Source organism: Zootoca vivipara, chromosome 1 (assembly GCF_963506605.1).
Source record: "Zootoca vivipara chromosome 1, rZooViv1.1, whole genome shotgun sequence".
Lineage (NCBI taxonomy): Eukaryota > Metazoa > Chordata > Lepidosauria > Squamata > Lacertidae > Zootoca > Zootoca vivipara.
The window spans coordinates 132,822,118-132,842,114 of NC_083276.1; the positions used below are offsets into that span (position 1 = coordinate 132,822,118).

General features: G+C 42.5%; 1 protein-coding gene across 4 annotated transcripts in view; it reads left to right on the forward strand.

The window, feature by feature from the left end:
- Positions 1-19,997, forward strand: part of AGAP1 (ArfGAP with GTPase domain, ankyrin repeat and PH domain 1) — a 378,138-nt gene that overhangs the window by 74,185 nt on the left and 283,956 nt on the right. For all 4 annotated transcript variants that reach the window (XM_060282347.1, XM_060282348.1, XM_035139158.2 and 1 more), the window contains one exon: positions 4,457-4,591. In XM_060282347.1, coding sequence (XP_060138330.1) covers positions 4,457-4,591 — 135 coding nt within the window. The remainder of the gene's footprint in view (positions 1-4,456; positions 4,592-19,997) is intronic.

Sequence of the window (19,997 nt, forward strand, 5' to 3'; positions counted from 1 at the left end):
TCAATAGGAGTATAGCGTCTAGATCAAGGGAAGTAATAGTACGACTGTATTCTGCTCTAGTCAGACCTCACCTGGAGTACTGTGTCCAGTTCTGGGCACCGCAGTTCAAGAAAGATACTGACAAGCTGGAACGTGTCCAGAGGAGGGCAACCAAAATGGTCAAAGGCCTGGAAACGATGCCTTATGAGGAACGGCTTAGGGAGCTGGGCATGTTTAGCCTGGAGAAGAGAAGGTTAAGGGGTGATATGATAGCCATGTTCAAATATATAAAAGGATGTCATATAGAGGAGGGTGAAAGGCTGTTTTCTGCTGCTCCAGAGAAGCGGACACGGAGCAATGGATTCAAGCTACAAGAAAGAAGAATCCACCTAAACATTAGGAAGAACTTCCTGACAGTAAGAGCTGTTTGACAGTGGAATTTGTGCCCCAACCACAAGACTTGGTTCAAACCTCCAATCAGCTCCTCAGGAAGCAGCCCACCTCACTCTGTTGTGCTTCATAGGTCTTATCAAAGAACAGCTATAAATTGTTTCCTTTTGGCAGAATTGGGTGAAATTTGCAGGAATAGTAGGCCCTCTCCTAGGAGTGGATAGTTCCTGTGATAGTTCCTGTAAAATTAAAGGCAAATCGGTAGAGGGACTTTTGTGTGGACTCATTAAGTTTTTCTTTTTCTTTTTCTTTCTTTCTTTATTTCAAATTTAAAATAAACTTTATTGGAATTCAAATTAAAATACATTCGCAAACACAGCAAACAAACAATAATATAAAAATAATAACAAAAAGCAAAAACCATACATTCAGACATACATTCAAACCCAAAATCAAAATAATCAAGTTCCGTTTAAACATATAAATTTAACCTATAAATGAACCTATAATTATCAACTATATTCCTGCTTTCCTTTTTATCATGCACCTTTATTTATTCCCCTATATCTCCTCCTCCCATGGTAGACTTCCACTTATTTCCCTCTCAGGTTCTGCTGGTACTGCTTCCCCTCAATCCTATGTAAATATATCCTATAGTTCTCAAATAATATCTTAACTCAAAATAATTCACCATCACTCAGCATTGTCCATTTAAATCAAATCACATCAACTCAATACGAGAAGTAAATCCAATACTTCACTGTGGGGCACTGTTCCTTCATGTACTCTCCAATTTTTTTCCCAATTCTGTTGGAATTTCTTATTAGTATACCCTCTTAATTCAATTGGTCAAATTGTCCAAATCTAAGTAGCTAAATAACTTCTCCTGCCATTCAAGAATATTGGGTATTTCTTGCTTTTTCCAATAGGATGCAATCAGAGTTCTTGCAGGTCACGGCGTACAAAACTATGTCGTATCCTGTTTTTTATTGTATTATCCATTATCCCCAATAGAAAAGATTCAGGGTTTTTCTTTATATTATATTTGAGTTATTTTATTTTATTTCTTCAAATACTTGATTCCAGAAATTCCTTATTTCCCCACAGTGCCACCACGCATGCATAAATGTCCCCATTTCCTTCTGACATTTCCAACATAAATTATCCTTAGTCTTATACATTTTGTGAATTTTTACAGGGGTTAAGTACCATTTATAAAGCATTTTAATCATGTTCTCCCTAATTCCCTCTGAGGCTGTAAATTTCCAAGTTTGTTTCCATAATAGTTCCCACTGGTCCATTTGTATATTTCCCCCCCATATCTATGGCCCATTTCGTCATCGTCTCTTTCACCGTCTCATCTTTGGTCTCCCATTCGAGTAGCACATTGTACATTTTGGAAATTATGTTATGTTCAGGCTGTAATAAAATTTTTTTCCAATAAAGAAGGTTCCTCCAAAAATCCTTCTCTTTGTTTATGTTCATTAAATTTACTGTAGATTTGATGATATTGGATCCATCCAGTTAAATGGTGTCTTAATTTCTCATATTTCTTTATTTTAAATGTCCCATCCTTTTCTTCTAACAAATCTTTATAATTCCCCCAATTTCTCTCTGAGTTTACCTTCTTTACTGTGATTATTTCTATGGGTGATGCCCATCTGGGAGTTTTGGGTTCTAGCAGTCTCCTGTGTTTATTCCAGATCTTCAAGAGAGATCGTTTAATGACATGATTGTTAAACCCTTCTACCAGATAGGCGTGCCACCCGAATTTGTTTTCGTAGCCTTCCAAATCTAATAGTTCGCTATTTTCTAATGTCATCCATTCTTTTAGCCACACAAATCCTGCTGCATCATGATATAGGTTGAGGTCTGGCAAAGCCAGCCCCCCCTTTCTTTAACATCAATTAATAATTTGTATTTTATCCTTGCAGGTTTGTGATTCCAAATGATTTTCATAAGATTTTTTTCCCATTGTTTAAAAAATATTATTCCCCGTTCCCAATATTGGTATCATTTGAAAAAGGAACAGCATTTTTGGAAGTATGTTCATTTTTACTGCCGCAATTCTCCCTAATAATGATAATTTTAATCGCTCCCAATTTTCCAAATCTTTTTTCACTTCTTTCCAAGCTCTACTATAATTATCTTTTACTAAATTATTTGTATTGTTGGTGATCCAAATTCCAATATATTTTGCTTTCTCCACTACCTTCAATCCTACTTTTTCCTGTAATCGATCAATTTCTTCTTTTGTTAAATTTTTAGTCAACATATTGGTTTTATTCATATTCAAATTAAATCCAACTACAATAATCTTTTCTAATTTTCATTGAATTCTCACCATAACAATTCTCCCATTATTATCTTTATATATTTGCTCCCGATTCATTTTTGGATTCACATATAGCACCACCCCTCTTTTTTTAATTACATCTGATGATATGAATTCCTCCCCTAATTTTTTATTCACTAGCAGTTGATGATGGTTTTTTGTTATATGTGTTTCTTGTAGACAGATTATGTCTGTTTTTTTCTTACCCAGTAGATGTTCCACTCTGTTCCTTTTCACCATATTATTAAGACCATTAATGTTCCAAGTAATGATTCTTAAATCCATTTTATTAGTATCTTATATATTCTATCTTTACCTTTATTCCCCCGTTTGGGAAAGAGAGAGATTTTTAATTCAAACCAGCAAACGAACAGCAGAGAAGAAGAAAAAAGAAGAAAACAACAAAATTCAATATTCAAAATCTTACACACATTTTAAAAGTCATGCATAATATATTAAAACAATATAAGTTGGGTAATATAACTAGCTCACTTTCTTTACTTTCTTAACCCTCCTCACTTTCTGAACTTTGTTTGTCCCCTTTAGCTTCTTTCTTGACCCCAGTTTTCCTATTAAAATACCCAGGAAACATTTTTCATTTCATTTTATTTTAGTACGTGCTTATCTGCAGATTTTTTTATTAAAAAAATCTGAATCATCTCTGCTTCAAGTGATTCAGCTTTGTACGGATCTCACTTTACCTCAGTTTGAATAAGACTAAAATCCCTCTAGGCACCTTACTTGGAATTTGTTCAAATCTGACAGAACACCCCTAGTTTCTACAATGTTTTTCTTTTTCTTTTTTAAAGCATCCAGTTGATTTGGACACAAGATTCCCATAAGACAGCAAGGTTAGCTTTGCATATTGCTACAAAAACCCAGAAGACCCACGTGACCCGTAATTCTTCTCAAAATTATTGGAGTAATGCCAAAGCTGCCTCCATGTGGGGAGCATTCATATCTCCCAGCAGGATGGGAATTACAGATTTTTTCCTTCTAGGGATAACTCTTGGATCTTGAGCTTCTTCTGTGGCTTCTGCTGATAATGCACAAAGCCTCTTGAGAGTATTTATTCCCCTGCACTATGCTGACTGTTGCTGTCTAATAACAATGCTGAAACTCCTTTCTTTAATTTATGAAATGTGTGTATTTATACCCTCCCCCCCCCCATGGTAATGATAAAAACAAATTATTAATGCTCTGTTTCCTCTTAAGCTACTAGAATTCTTGATAGATGAGCTTTTGAAATCAGATCAAGTATTCCACTTATTTGTAATCTAGCTGTAATATTCACACTTTAGGTGTGTGATGTCCTTGAAGGCCACAGTTCTAAATTTTTCTACATTTCTATGGGGATGCAGACTTTTTTCTGCCCACAAAAGTCCCAGTTTATTTACCAATCCTATTGAATTCTGTCCAATTATGAGAAACACATGAGGTTGAAAGGACGAAATGAATGAACTTGTGGTGGCCATAGACAGTAGCTCTTTTAAAATGATACATGGGAATAGTTTAAAGTTGTTCTGATAAATATGAACAAAATAATGTTTAAGCATCCTAGTGTACACTGGTCCAATGTTATGTGCTTATGCATTTTTTTCCATAATTCCTACACCTCAGAATAGGAATTCAAAAATAATTTTAAAGTAGAAGTGAAACTGGCCTAAAGAGCACTCTCAGAAAACTCTATTTAAAATTTTGTATCTTGTTTTTGTATTTGATGAAAAAATTACCCTACTGTTTTCTTTGTAGATGCTATAAGTTCCAGTAATCCTCGTGTCATTGATGATGGTAGAGCGCGGAAACTGTCAAATGATTTGAAAAGATCTACCTACTATGAAACCTGTGCTACCTATGGGCTGAATGTGGAGAGAGTCTTTCAGGATGGTAAATAATTTTTCCTACATAGTATCATGGAGTACCTAATTCAAATTTATCTTTAACAGTATCGTTAATTGAATCAAGTTGTGTAAAAAAATAGATCTTAGGCCATTCTGTAGATCTATAAACATGTGTCTACCACTCTACCACTTCATACTGTGACATCTAGTTTTCTATGTGGTGAGGATTATTTTGTATGGAAGAGCATTTAGTCATATGCCCACAGACTGCATTGATATAGCTTGCATGCAGATATACCACCCTGGTAAGAACGAAAAGGCAGGTCCTGCTTCATTGCTGCCTCTGGCTCACTTCTTTCAGGGCAATCTGCAGATGCTGTCCAACCCAGGAGCAGCACATCCTGTTTTGCCACCACCGCCTCTCTTACCTCGGATGCGTGGTGATGCCTAGGAAGTGGGTATTTCCAGTGAGATCTTGCTCTTACCAGAAACTAGCGCCAGTTCCAGTGCCACTTCTTCTGCCCAAGGGAGCTGCTTCATCCCACCTCATGGGTGGTCTGGCCCTGTTGCTACCCATAGCTTTTTACACGTTTTAAAATCAAGCACATTAACTCTATTGTAGAGTACTATATATGAAATCTAATATACTGAATGCTTAAGAATCATTGTCAGGTGTTATTCTGCCCAACTCTCATGTGTCTCAGTTCTCTAGACCAGGGGTCGGCAAAGTTTACTGGCCATGGGCCGGATCACTCCCACGGAGATCACCGGAAATCGCGTCTTCCACAATGATGGAAATTGCTTCTGCACGTGCCCAGACACCGAAAATCGTACCTGCGCAGAAGCAATTTATGGTGTCTGGACATGCGCAGACGCGATTTCCAGTACCACTTGGCGAGTCCCCCACACGCTGTGCTAATTCGGTGCAGCACGGTGCAGGCTCTGGTACCAGTGTCCATGTTAAGTCTGGTGGTTGTATTATTGTGGGTGAGGAGTTGTTTAAGATTGGGTGGCTGTCTGTAGGGAATGAAAGGTCTTCCTCCCAGAGCTTGAGAAAGAGAGCTGTCATTGTCCAGGAGAGGCTGTAGATCTCTGATGATGCGTTGTACTGTTTTAACATGGGAGCTGTATGTGATTACTAGTGGTGTTCTGTTATTTTCTTTTTTGGGTCTGTCTTGCAGCAGGTTCTCTCTGGGTATCAGTCTGGCTCTGTTGATCTGTTGTTTAACTTCATCAGGTGGGTATTTTAGTTCTAAAAAGGTTTGCTGTAGATCTCTTAGGTGAGATTCTCTGTCTGTGATGTAACCGCATTTGGAATGCTGTGTACAGTCCTGCTCATCTCACTTCAAAAAGGATATAGAGTAGGGTGAGAAAAGGTTAAGAAAAAGACAACCAAAATGATTAATGGGGTGGAGCAACTCCCGTATGAAGAGTGGACTTTTCAGTTTGGAGGAAAGGCAAGTAAGAAGTTACATGATGGAAGTTCATGCTTGTTTGGAGGTTCTAGCAGGGGAGCGCAGCTATCGTATACCCTTGACCGAAGAACGGTACACTCCTTCTATCTGGGAAGGTCGTCCTCTTCCACCGAGCACGCAGCTTCGGGAGAGACGCACATGGAGCGGTGAGGGAGGAAGGGGACACCCGCCTAGCCAGCCAGATCAGCCGAATCAACCCTGGCGATCAATGGGGTGACAGATGTCGCAGCCAGATCGCCCTCACATCCATCGCACCTGGGACTTTTCAGTTTGGAGGAAAGGCAAGTAAGAAGTTACATGATGGAAGTTTATGCAGGGCATGGTGAAAAGTTTTTCTTACCTTTTTCATAACACTATGACTCAGGGACATCCAGAGAGACTAAGAATTGAAAGATTCAGTAGATAACTCTCCACACAACACATAAGCCATGGATTGTGCGCCCCCAGGAGGCCATAATGGTCATCACCTTGGATGGCTTTAAAAGGGGATTGGATGAATTCATGAAGGATGCGACTATCAATGGGTATTAATGCCTCCACTATCAGAGACAGTGTGCCTCTGAATAATAGCCCCTTTGGGAACATACTTGTTGATAAGAAGCCATAGTTTGGTGTACTGTTACATGTAAACCAACTCATTGAATCTGATTATCTGTTTCTGTACAGTCAAACCTTGGTTCCTGAACGGCTTAGTTGCCGAACAAATTGGCAAAGTAAGTGTTCCCGTTTGCAAATGTTTTTTGGAAGCTGTACGTCCGTTGCTGCTTCCGCTTGAGAGCAGGAAGCTCCTGCAGCCAATCAGAAGCAGCGCCTTGGTTTTCTAATGGTTTTAGGAGTTGAACGGACTTTCGGAACAGATTAAGATCAATAACCAAGGTACCACTGTATTTCCAAAGTGTGAATCTCAGAGCACATGCATCAATAACACCCTCATAATTTGCTTCTCAGATCCTGACATTGTGTACTAAAGTCTTACATTATTTTAAAAGTGAATTTTGCTACTTACATTTTATTATGATGCTTGTTTTGAAGTGCTCCCCAGACTAAAATATGTTAGATAAATTAGTCCGAAAAAACTTTTATATGGCCACTCAAGTCTAAACACTTTCCTGTCTTCCAGAAACAGCTGTTTCCCTCATTTTTACTTGCATCTGGCCTGAAGAAGAGCTCTGTGTAACCCAAAAGCTCACATGCCACATTATGAATTTTCACCCTGCTAACACATTATTTTACTACTTTTGTATGGTTTTTGATATTCTTCAGAAACATAATCTTGCAAGCTAGATTTTTGTATTCACTGAAAATATTTACCACTCAACCACTCTTGCCAACTTATCATCAGGCTAGTTAAAGAAAGGTCATATATATATATATATATATTGTACTATACTAAGTCCAAGCAGTATGGCTCTTTTTCTTTAGGTTTTGATAGATAGGATGCTCTAGTGGCACAGTGAGTCTGGCTATCAACCAGGAAGTTGGTGGTTTGAGCTCATCCAGGGATGGCTGTGGGCAGGATTCCTGCAATGTAGGACTTTAGACTAGATGACCCTCAGAGTCCCTTCCAACTCTACAATCCTTTGATTCTATGAACCCTGAAGCAGGGTGGCAGGCATCTAAGTTGGTTATGCGATGAAGCAAATGCATTCTATACACATTCAGGGGCACTTTTCCCTGCTTGAAAGACCTTGGGGTGGTGCTGATTATTCACTGTGTAGAGGACAAAGTATTCCAAAGCATGCACAGGCACACCCACAAGAATGCAGGTATGTGCATACAGTGCACTCCCACTACAGCTTCACAGACTTAAGCATTTACCTGCCACCACTGTTCCAGGTGGCTGTGTCAACAAATGATAGGTACAGCATGGAATCTGTTTGGTAATACAGTTTTATAGCAGCACCTGTCCTGCACATGCCTTATGCACTGGACTTGGGAAATAATCTGGACAAGTGAAAAGTGGATAGGAAGACATCTTCCAGTATGAAATAACATTCACAGAATTGTCAGCAATTATTTTTATATTGAAAGCAGTATACTTTCCTAAAAAAAATGCTTTAGGATTAAAATGGAACTTTTGGCTCCCTCTTGTGGAAATTCCTCTCCAGTACACATGCAGTACACCCTTCCACATACAGAGCTCTTCTGGCTTTGGGCATGAATTACTGTATTTTTTTGCTATATAAGACACACCCGACCATAAGAAGCACCCAGTTTTTAGAGGAGGAAAACAAGGGGGGGAAATATTCTGAAGCAAATGTTGTAATAATTAAATAAATATCAGCATAATATTCCAACCATGTAAAGTGAACAGCAATCAACAGTGGCAGGAGAGAGGGGGGAGGGAAGGAAGGAAGGAAGGAAGGAAGGAGGAAGGAAGGAGGGAAGGAAGGAAGGAAGGAAGGGGTGAGAGAAAGAAAGAGGGAGGGAGGGGAGAGAGAGAGAAGGAAGGCAGGAAAGAAGGAAGGAAAGAAAGAAGGAAGGGGTGAGAGAGAGAGAGAGAAGGAAGGAAGGATGGAAGGAAGGATGGATGGATGGAAGGAAGGAAGGGGTGAGAGAGAGAAGGAAGGAAGGAAGGAAGGATGGATGGATGGATGGGGTGAGAGCTGTCGGGGCAAAGGGGGAGGAAGGGGCAGCCCGAAAGCGCTGCTTTCTCCCCCCTTGTTGTTGTCAGCGGCACGGCAAAGGGGGAGGAAGGGACAGCCCGAAAGCGCTGTTTTGGGGCTGCTTCTTCCTCCCCCTTGCCGCGCGCAGCGGGTAAGCGGCTCTCGGTCCGCCTGCTTTACAGTGAGCCGGGAGAAGCCCTCCTACTTTGCTTGAGCGAGAGCCGCGCGCAGCGGGTACCCTTCGCTCCATAAGACGCACAGACATTTCTCCCTCCTCTTTAGGAGGAAAAAAGTGCATCTTATGGAGCGAAAAATACGGTAGATACTGAAATGTCATTGGTCATACTTTGTCAAGGGAGAGATGACATAATTTATATTAAAATTTCTATACTGTCCTTAGTAAAAAAAAAAGTTTACAATGTAGGACATAATAAACAATTTATGTCATAACATAAAATCCATACAATACAAAAAGTTAAGACATTTATTCCCCTTCATGGATCAATGCCTTGTCGTGGCGAAGGGGCTTGAATAACTCAGAGAAGCTATGAGCTATGCCATGCAGGGCCACCCAAGATGGACAGGTCATAGTGGAGAGTTTTGACTAAACGTGATCCACCTGGAGAAGGAACTGGCAAGCCACTCCAGTATCCCTGCCAAGAAAACTCCATGGACAAAGACAACAGGCATATAAAAGTTATGACGCTGGAAGATGAGCCCCTCAGGTCGGAAGGCGTCCAACATGCTACTGAGGAAGAGACGACTCTACACATGAGACGACTCTACACATGGATATCACCAAATGGGCAGCATCGAAATCAGATTGATTATATTCTCTGCAGCCAAAGATGGAGAAGCTCTATACAGTCAGCAAAAACAAGACCTGGAGCTGACTGTAACTCAGATCATCAGCTTCTTATAGCAAAATTCCAGCTTAAACTGAAGAAAGTAGGAAAAACCACTGGGCCAGTAAGATACAATCTGAATCAAATCCCTTATGAATACACAGTGGAAGTGAGGAACAGGTTTAAGGATTTAGATTTGGTGGACAGAGTGCCTGAAGAACTATGGATGGAGGCTCGTAACATTATACAGGAGGCAGCAACAAAAACCATCCCAAGGAAAAGGAAATGCAAGAAAGCAAAATGGCTATCCAACGAGGCCTTACAAATAGCGGAGGAGAGGAGGCAAGCAAAATGCAAGGGAGATAGGGAAAGATACAGGAAACTGAATGCAGATTTCCAAAAAACAGCAAGGAGAGACAAGAGGGTCTTCTTAAATGAGCAATGCAAAGAAATAGAGGAAAACAATAGAATGGGGAAAACCAGAGATCTGTTCAAGAAAATTGGAGATATGAAAGGAACATTTCGTACAAAGATTACCATAATCAAGGACAAAAGTGGTAAGGACCTAACAGAAGCAGAAGACATCAAGAAGAGGTGGCAAGAATACACAGAGGAATTATACCAGAAAGATATGGAGGTCTCATACACCCCAGGTAGTGTGGTTGCTGACCTTGAGCCAGACATCTTGGAGAGTGAAGTCAAATGGGCCTTAGAAAGCATTGCTAATAACAAGGCCAGTGGAAGTGATGATATTCCAGCTGAACTATTTAAAATTTTAAAAGATGATGCTGTTAAGGTGCTACACCCAATATGCCAGCAAGTTTGGAAAACTCAGCAATGGCCAGAGGATTGGAGAAGATCAGTCTACATCCCAATTCCAAAGAAGGGCAGTGCCAAAGAATGCTCCAACTACCGCACAATTGCGCTCATTTCACACGCTAGCAAGGTTATGCTTAAAATTCTACAAGGCAGGCTTAGGCAGTATGTGGACCGAGAACTCCCAGAAGTGCAAGCTGGATTTCGAAAGGGCAGAGGAACCAGAGACCAAATAGCAAACATGCGCTGGATTATGGAGAAAGCTAGAGAGTTCCAGAAAAACGTCTACTTCTGCTTCATTGACTATGCCAAAGCCTTTGACTGTGTCGACCACAGCAAACTATGGCAAGTTCTTAAAGAAATGGGAGTGCCTGATCACCTCATCTGTCTCCTGAGAAATCTCTATGTGGGACAAGAAGCTACAGTTAGAACTGGATATGGAACAACTGATTGGTTCAAAATTGGGAAAGGAGTACGACAAGGTTGTATATTGTCTCCCTGCTTATTTAACTTATATGCAGAATTCATCATGCGAAAGGCTGGACTAGATGAATCCCAAGCCGGAATTAAGATTGCCGGAAGAAATATCAACAACCTCAGATATGCAGATGACACAACCTTGATGGCAGAAAGCGAGGAGGAATTAAAGAACCTTTTAATGAGGGTGAAAGAGGAGAGCGCAAAATATGGTCTGAAGCTCAACATCAAAAAAACCAAGATCATGGCCACTGGTCCCATCACCTCCTGGCAAATAGAAGGGGAAGAAATGAAGGCAGTGAGAGATTTTACTTTCTTGGGCTCCTTGATCACTGCAGATGGTGACAGCAGTCACGAAATTAAAAGACGCCTGCTTCTTGGGAGAAAAGCAATGACAAACCTAGACAGCATCTTAAAAAGCAGAGACATCACTTTGCCGACAAAGGTCCGTATAGTTAAAGCTATGGTTTTCCCAGTAGTGATGTATGGAAGTGAGAGCTGGACCATAAAGAAGGCTGATCGTCGAAGAATTGATGCTTTTGAATTATGGTGCTGGAGGAGACTCTTGAGAGTCCCATGGACTGCTAGAAGATCAAACCTATCCATTCTTAAGGAAATCAGCCCTGAGTGCTCCCTGGAAGGACAGATCGTGAAGCTGAGGCTCCAATACTTTGGCCACCTCATGAGAAGAGAAGAATCCTTGGAAAAGACCCTGATGTTGGGAAAGATTGAGGGCACTAGGAGAAGGGGACGACAGAGGACAAGATGGTTGGACAGTGTTCTCGAAGCTACGAACATGAGTTTGACCAAACTGCGGGAGGCAGTGCAAGACAGGAGTGCCTGGCGTGCTATGGTCCATGGGGTCACGAAGAGTCAGACACGACTAAACGACTAAACAACAACAAGACATTTATATGGCTATAATGCACAACAGCACATAATACATACATTCTGAGTAGCAATGTCATATGCACAATATCACCCAGCAACCAGCTCTACAACCACTGTGGAATCTACAATCACTGGTGTAGTGGTGAAACATAATACATACCTACTAATAGCATCCTGAAAAATAGGAGTGGGAAAAGTCAGCAGCAGGATATCTGAAGTGCAGAAACTGTGCAAGTGCATTTATCTCTCCTTGCTCAAAGTAAGCTCTTTCCTTCTCGGAAAATGACAGACCCTCCCAACCGTCACCTGGGAGCTTCCTCTCCCCTCCTTGTTTCTCACCCTGGGAGATCTCCACTTCCCTGCCTCTCACTCGGGGTCTTCCACCATCTTTCTGCCACTTTATTTTAGTTTATCTTGATTTGTAACATTTTGTGAATTATTAACTCATTTTGGAAAACAGAGCAATTCTCATGCCACATTTACCCTTTCAGAATGAGTGATTAAAAATAGTTACAGGTAGGTAGCCGTGTTGGTCTGAGTCGAAACAAAATAAAAAAATCCTTCAGTAGCACCTTAAAGACCAACTAAGTTTTTATTTTAGTTGGTCTTTAAGGTGCTACTGAAGGAATTTTTTTATTTTGATTAAAAATAGTTTTATATTTCTTACATCCATTTATCCTGCTGCAGATAATGATGATGACTATCCTAGAAGTTGCAGGATTTAGTTCAAACTACAAGTCTTCTGTAGTTAACATTTAACATCACCTTTGGACAACAGAACTTTCTCTGCTTCTCACGTGCATCTTAGGCATCAAGTGGAATAAACAGATAAGTGATAGAAAAACAGACACACATTATCATGCATTTGACACCATTTTTATATAGTTTCTGTTATATGCTGAAGATACACCTCTTATTCTGCTCTTTGATACCTGAGATATGTTTTCAAGACCCACCCTAGTCCTTTGTAATTTTAAAATATTTAAATAGTGAATGTTAAATTGTAGTAATTCACTCTGGGACCTAATGGTGACAGAAAGGTAATAAACTGAATTATTATTATTATTATTATTATTATTATTATTATTATTATTATTATTATTATTTACAACAGCACCAGTAGCAGTAGCAACCACCACCAACAACAACAACTTGATCATAGAATCATAGTTGGAAGAGACCACATGGGCCAAACCATCCAACCCCCTGCCAAGCAGGAAACACCATCATCCTGGAGGGCATCCTGAGCAAGTTTGCAGACGACACCAAATTGGGAGGGGTGGCTAATACCCCAGAGGACGGGATCACACTTCAAAATGACCTTAACAGATTAGAGAACTGGGCCAAAGCAAACAAGATGAATTTTAACAGGGAGAAATGGGCAAAAAAATGAAAGGCAGGATGGGAGACACCTGGCTTGAGAGCAGTACATGTGAAAAGGATCTAGGAGTCTTGGTAGACCACAAACTTGACATGAGTCAACAGTTACAGGTAGGTAGCCGTGTTGGTCTGGGTCAACAGTGTGATACAGCAGCTAAAAAAGCCAATGCAATTCTGGGCTGCATCAATAGGAGTATAGCATCTAGATCAAGGGAAGTAATAGTACCACTGTATTCTGCTCTGGTCAGACCTCACCTGGAGTACTGTGTCCAGTTCTGGGCACCACAGTTCAAGAAGGATACTGACAAGCTGGAACGTGTCCAGAGGAGGGCAACCAAAATTGTCAAAGGCCTTGAAACGACTCGTTATGAGGAACGGCTTAGGGAGCTGAGTATATTTAGCCTGGAGAAGAGAATGTTAAGGGGTGATATGATAGCCATGTTCAAATATATGAAAGGATGTCATATGGAGGAGGGAGAAAGATTGTTTTCTGCTGCTCCAGAGAAGCGGACACGGAGCAATGGATTCAAACTTCAAGAAAGAAGATTCCACCTAAACATTAGAAAGAACTTCCTGACAGTAAGAGCTGTTCGGCAGTGGAATTTGCTACCAAGGAGTGTGGTGGAGTCTCCTTCTTTGGAGGTCTTTAAGCAGAGGCTTGACAGCCATGTGTCAAGAATACTTTGATGGTGTTTCCTGCTTGGCAGGGGGTTGGGCTGGATGGCCCTTGTGGTCTCTTCCAACTCTAGGATTCTATGATAAGCAGGCGGCAGCCATTGCCGGGTTCTGAATCGGATTAGGCGGTCATGTTTTCTGCTGTTTCTGCACTGTATATTTGTATGCACAATAAAACCCTTAAAGACAGCACGGACTGGGGCATCTTTACTAGAGAGTAGCCGCAACAACCCCCTGACAGAAAGGAATTCTCAAGGTGAATTATCACTACCAGAAAGGTCCAACTTGTAATGACAAAGGAGCCTGACTAGACAAGTGTCAGAAGACTTAGTGCATTGGCAGGGTCAGCTCAGAGCAAGCAGTGATTGACTTCCACTAATCCTAAACTGTATAGGGCAGGGGTGGCCAACTCCCAAGAGCATTGCCGTCTTAAGCCTATCCAGCGCCATGGTTCAGAGATCCCTCCGGTACCCCCCCCCCCCGCCCCAGAAAGCCCCTGGGGATGCGCACGTGTGTGCACGCGCTTCATTTGAGCAAAATTGTACAAAATAGGAGAGAGAATGAGACATGGAAAGGGGGATGGTTTGTGTGCAAGAGAGTTGAGAAAAGTGATGAGGCGGTAAGGTGGTAGAAGGGGAAATGCAACAAAGGAGGGAGCAGGGTGAAGATGAAAGCAGGGATATTAAAGCATCTACCCAATAAGTGGTTTTTAAATAATTGGGCAGATGAAAAAGAGGCTTTGCAAAAAGGTTTGCAAAAAGGAGAAGACGAGCATGGACATGGAGGTAAAGTTAAAAATGGGGGTAAAGTTAAAAAAGCGGAGGCGGCCGTGGAGATGGTGGTGCCAGAGCAAGACAGCGGTGATGGACTGCAGGGTGGAGGGGGAGAGAAAGAGAGAGAGATGGGGGAGGAGACTGAAGAGGGGGGTGCGCGCCCGTGGATCCCTTCCACCAGGACCCCTCTGGCTCCTTCCTGGCCGCCCTGCACCCTCCTCCAGTCCTGCACAGTGGCAGGCTGGAGAAGCACTCCGGCCACCAATTGCGGCGCCGAGAGGAGGGGCGGCTGCTGGGGGTCGTGCCCGCCTCCCGGGCAGGCGTGCACACCAGCTACATAGGGACGGGCGGACGGAGGGAGGGATGGAGGGCTGATCACTGCGCGCCTGGCTCGCCACCGCCTCCTTCTGCCTTCCCCCTGGCGGCAGGCAGGCTGCCGCCCCTGCCAAGCTGTGGCCCCCAGACCTCTTCTGTGGTGCCCTCCAGCGTCCGGCGCCGTGGTTCCCCGTGCCACTAGCCTCTATGGCTAAGACGCCCCTGCCCAAGAGACTGCAATCTACTCACAGAATTAAAACCTGGCAGTGATTTACCCCCTTTTTTTGGTTCAGGTCAAAGTTGTTGAGCTTTTTTTTAGGAATTTATGGCCCGCTTTGGGGGGGGGTACAGGGCAAAGTTGTTGAGGAGGGGAGATACCCCTAAGCTAAGGGAAAAAACCACTCTCCAACGGATCGCTGGGGAAACAAACTCTGCAGATCGTGCAACAATGGGGAGCGGGGTGAGGGGGCGGGGCCAGATTCTATTTTACCAACACTAAGGAAAGGGACCCATCCATTGACCGCTATCTACCAAAAGCCTCCTGGGGGTCTACAAGTAGGACATCCCTGGTATAGGACACTGAGGGTCAAAATCAGTACTTTAACTGCATTCAGAAACAGGCTGGAAGCAACAACTGTTGTCTCAAGACTGACAGAACATGGTCTGAATGCCCCTTCCCAGTTAGTCATCTACCGGCATTATTTTATATGCACTAAAGTTTGATTACTGACTGCAATTTTTTTGTTTTTTCTAAATTAAATGTTTTCAGTATTGCAATACAATATAAAGAAGGATAACAGGTTTTGAAGCCAAGTCCATAAATAACTTGGTGACAGTAGACAAAATATAAAATTACCAGAGCATGGATGGAGGTGTTTCAATTGGCACACCAGCCTAAGCTGTTAGATCATTAATGTGTGGATCTTGTGAAGCTGATTTTCAGGTTGGAGTTGTGCTCCCACTGAAAGCAGATTGATAATCTGGGTTTCCCCTAGGTGTTGCTAACCTCCTTGGACCAGTGTGCATATCTGGAATTTTGAAAGAATGCTTTGGGAACCAGTAAAAAATGGCTAGGGGGCGTGACATAGCACACAATGGCGGACACATCTGTATATACAGTATATTTTAAAAGACAGGACCATTAAATTGTGCAGGTGTGCTCCACCATCAGCTGCTGCACTTGCTCACAGGGAAACTGTTTGCACCTCTTTCCTCTGTTCAAAACATGGGAGGGTGGGCATCTTTAAAGGGGGGGGGGTTTCCACTGTAGGTGTGTTCAAGGTTTGCTCTTCCTGCTCAGTTCCTGTTTGTACTGGCAAACTGTCTTGTGCATTGTGGACTTTTGAGGGGATACTCACTGAAGTCTCTTGCAGGTGTTGTAAGGTGTGTGTCTGAACCCCCGTGTGTCCAGCACTCATGTGTCTTCATACACACACTTCTAAGAGGTGTTTCCTAGAGTTATAATGTGTGCTTGTTGTGAATGTGTTTGCACTTAATCTGAAGCCCCAAGAAGTTCAAAAGGAATAAAGAAACATTGGTTTATTACATGAAATGAAAGTGACAGAATATAGGGAAGCTGATTCAAACAGAAACGTTATAAATATAAGCAGGCAGCAAATTCACAGTTCACACACCCTTTTTTCTAAATACAGTGGTACCTCATGTTGCGTGCAGGCTCCGTTCTGGAGCCCCGTACGCAACATGAGCAGTACACAACATGAAGCGCCACATCTGCGCATGTGCACAGTGTGATTCGGTGCTTCTGCAGATGCACATGACGTCATTTGTTGTGTCTGTGCATGCGCGAACCCGTTCCAGTACTTCCGGGTTCAGCGGGTACGTATCCTGTGTCGTATGCAACCCGCAGCATTCGTAACAAGAGGTATGACTGTAGTGAAAGAAGGATTCTTATCAAAAGCCTAAAAAGTGACATTTGTCACAGATTCAAACTAAGGCAAAGCAAGAAAGGGAGGAAGAAGGGTATATCTGTCCATAATGTTAGGCTGGTCCATGTTGGACCTTTGAGAGCTAACCTACCACTGAAAATCTAGGGTTTAAGTACTATTTTGCGTCAATGCTAGGTTACGGAGTGAGGAGCGGCCCTTTTAGATGAGTAGTTTATCATAGCACCTATATTCATTTTTTCATTATCAATTTCTTACAAGTTCCTGCCGATTGCCTATTCTGTTTACTCTGCTTAATTGGGAATTGAGTAGATATAACTCCAGTGATAAATGACTAAACTGGTTGTCTTGGTTTGTTTCCTGATTTCTAAGCTTACTCTACTATTGTCTGTCTAGAACAGTGATGGCGAAACTTTTAGAGACCGAGTGCCCAAACTGCAACCCAAAACCCACTTATTTATCACAAAGTGCCAACACAGCAATTTAACCTGAATACTGAGGTTTTAGTTTAGAAAAAACAACTTGTACATTAACATCTTTTGTCGTAAAAGAAAAACACAATAACAGAGCTTTCAATGATACAAACAACTTTTTATTGAAAGGTAAAAGCTTGCATTATCCTTGTTTGGGAAATCATGAAATAAGGAATTGCTCCCAGACAAAATTTCCCTTCAAGAAACTATTCTTTGGGAGATTTCAAAGCAGAAGCTGCATGGCCATCTGCCATGGATGCTGCCCTTGAGATCCTGCATCACAGGGGAGTTGGACTTAGATGACCCTCAGGTTCCCTTCCAACTCCCCACAATGCTTTGAACAAAACAAAACAGTCTCCTTTGCCCTCTGCTGTGTGTCCCCTAGCAGGGAGGATCTTGTACTTACCCATGGCGATGGGAGAGAGTTCAGCTCAAAAGTTTGCTTCCTGGCCTGACCAAGCAGGCAAACAGGAAATCCCAGAGTGAAGCTTGGAGACGCGCAGTGGTTCAGTGCTCCACTGCCATTGGGCGCAGCCTGGAAGGGAGGCGCCCCAGCACAGAGTTTGTAGGGGCAGTGCAAGCACCAAGTAGAGCCACACATGCGCAAATAGCCGGTTTGCCACCCGTGGGCTGCAGCTGAAACGTGAACGTTCTATTCCGCTGTCTTAAAGCGCCTCGGTGCAGAACTGCCAGTAAGCCTGGCGGCATTTTGCTCCCTACTGCACGAGCAGGCTTGAGAAGTGCAGCCCGGCAGGCTAGCCATTGAATCATAGGATTGTGGGGAGTTGGAAAGGGCGATGGTGTGTGTGCCCACAGAGAGGGCTCTGAGTGCCCCCTCTGGCACATGTGCCATAGGTTCGCCACCACTGGTCTAGAACCTATTTCTTTTACAGGATATGTTAAATCAAAGTTTGCTGGTAACACCAGATTACTGTGCTGATCTTTGCACAAAGTATTAAGAAGGTCAGGAAGCGTTCCAGGACACTCAAGGGTACAAGGGTGAAAAAAGATCATTTGGGGTATATTTTATATCAAATGATGTCAACTTTTACTCACGCCATGAGCTACAGTGATAAGCCATAGAAAATTTCAGATTGGCAAACACCATTAAATAGGTGCCGTAGGAGGTCCAGTGGGCACAGTGGTGCCTGTGGGTCTCACTTGGGCAAGGCCAGATCTGTCATTGATAGTAGTGCACCATAAAAGCAAGGAGTGGCTGCTGCCAGCTATGGCCATTCTTGATTGAGATCGCCAGTTCATAGCTTTTCATGATCTGGAAACCTGCCCTTGACTATCTTCACGTACTTCTTGAGATAGGAATAGTGACTGAAAATGCAGGAATTGCAACGCACTGCAGCTAATCAAGAACTTTCTTTCACTTAATAGGAATAAAAATACATTGCTATGGGAGCACAATAGCTCAATGCTGTGGGAATGTTAGGGATGTGGATTAGGATATATTATTAGATAGATCCTATCCAAGCTTGTGTTAGCAAGCTTCCAATATCAGCAGAGTGACATTCCCCTTTTGTGCAAAGCAAAGCGTGAGCGTTAGGTTTGTTAGAACCTCTACAACAATGTTATGTTGTTGTTGTTGTTGTTTAGTCGTTTAGTCGTGTCCGACTCTTCGTGACCCCATGGACCATAGCACGCCAGGCACTCCTGTCTTGCACTGCCTCCCGCAGTTTGGTCAAACTCATGTTCGTAGCTTCAAGAACACTGTCCAACCATCTTGTCCTCTGTCGTCCCCTTCTCCTAGTGCCCTCAATCTTTCCCAACATCAGGGTCTTTTCCAAGGATTCTTCTCTTCTCATGAGGTGGCCAAAGTATTGGAGCCTCAGCTTCACGATCTGTCCTTCCAGGGAGCACTCAGGGCTGATTTCCTTAAGAATGGATAGGTTTGATCTTCTTGCAGTCCATGGGACTCTCAAGAGTCTCCTCCAGCACCATAATTCAAAAGCATCAATTCTTCGGCGATCAGCAATGTTATACTTCCTGACAAATCCCCTTTGTCCCTCTTAAAAGAAATACACAACACAGTAGTATTAAAATAAGATAGAGTTTACTCACATGACATCCTGAGTTAACAGCATAATCTCAGAAAGGCAGGCTTACGTAGAAAAGTTACAAATATATACATCTGGAGTCTTCTTAGTAAAGTGAGGCTCCATCTGGTCTCTCTCTTGGCAGCAGGCTGAGAGGGAGAACCATCCTAACTGTAGATTCTCTGGAGATGTGTTCCCATTGAAGGAGAAATGGCTAAGAGAGAGAATGGCTGCTGGCCAGGGGCTTTTGTCTGCCAGCTAATCCATCTCATCTGCATGTCTGGAGGAACAGGAACTGAACTCCAGGTGAGTTCCTCTTAGTGGACACTCTAGGAACTGTTGTGACTTGTCTGCCCCAGTGTTCCATCCCACAAATGCTCATGTCATAACTTTGAGCTTCTTACTGTAAATAATCAAAACTGCATTGCAAGGTATTACTTGCTGAGAGCAGAGGTGGGGAGTAGTTGTTTTAGATTCCCAACTCCCATCAGCCCCAGCCAACATGACATATGGTCAGATTTGTGCAAGTTGCAATTCACAACATCTAGACAGCCACAGGTTCCCCACCACTGACTGAAAGCAAGCAACTGTGCAAAGGGCTGTGCTGGATTCCATTTTATTGGTGGAAGGTTTTAAGTTTTCTTATTTTGTTTTTGGAATATGTCAGTAATTATTATGTAGATCCATATGCAGTTGTAATGTAGAATGCACATTTCATGTCTGCTTGCCTTCCCTATATAACATTTTTGCTTGTCTCCACTTATTGGTGGTAGAATG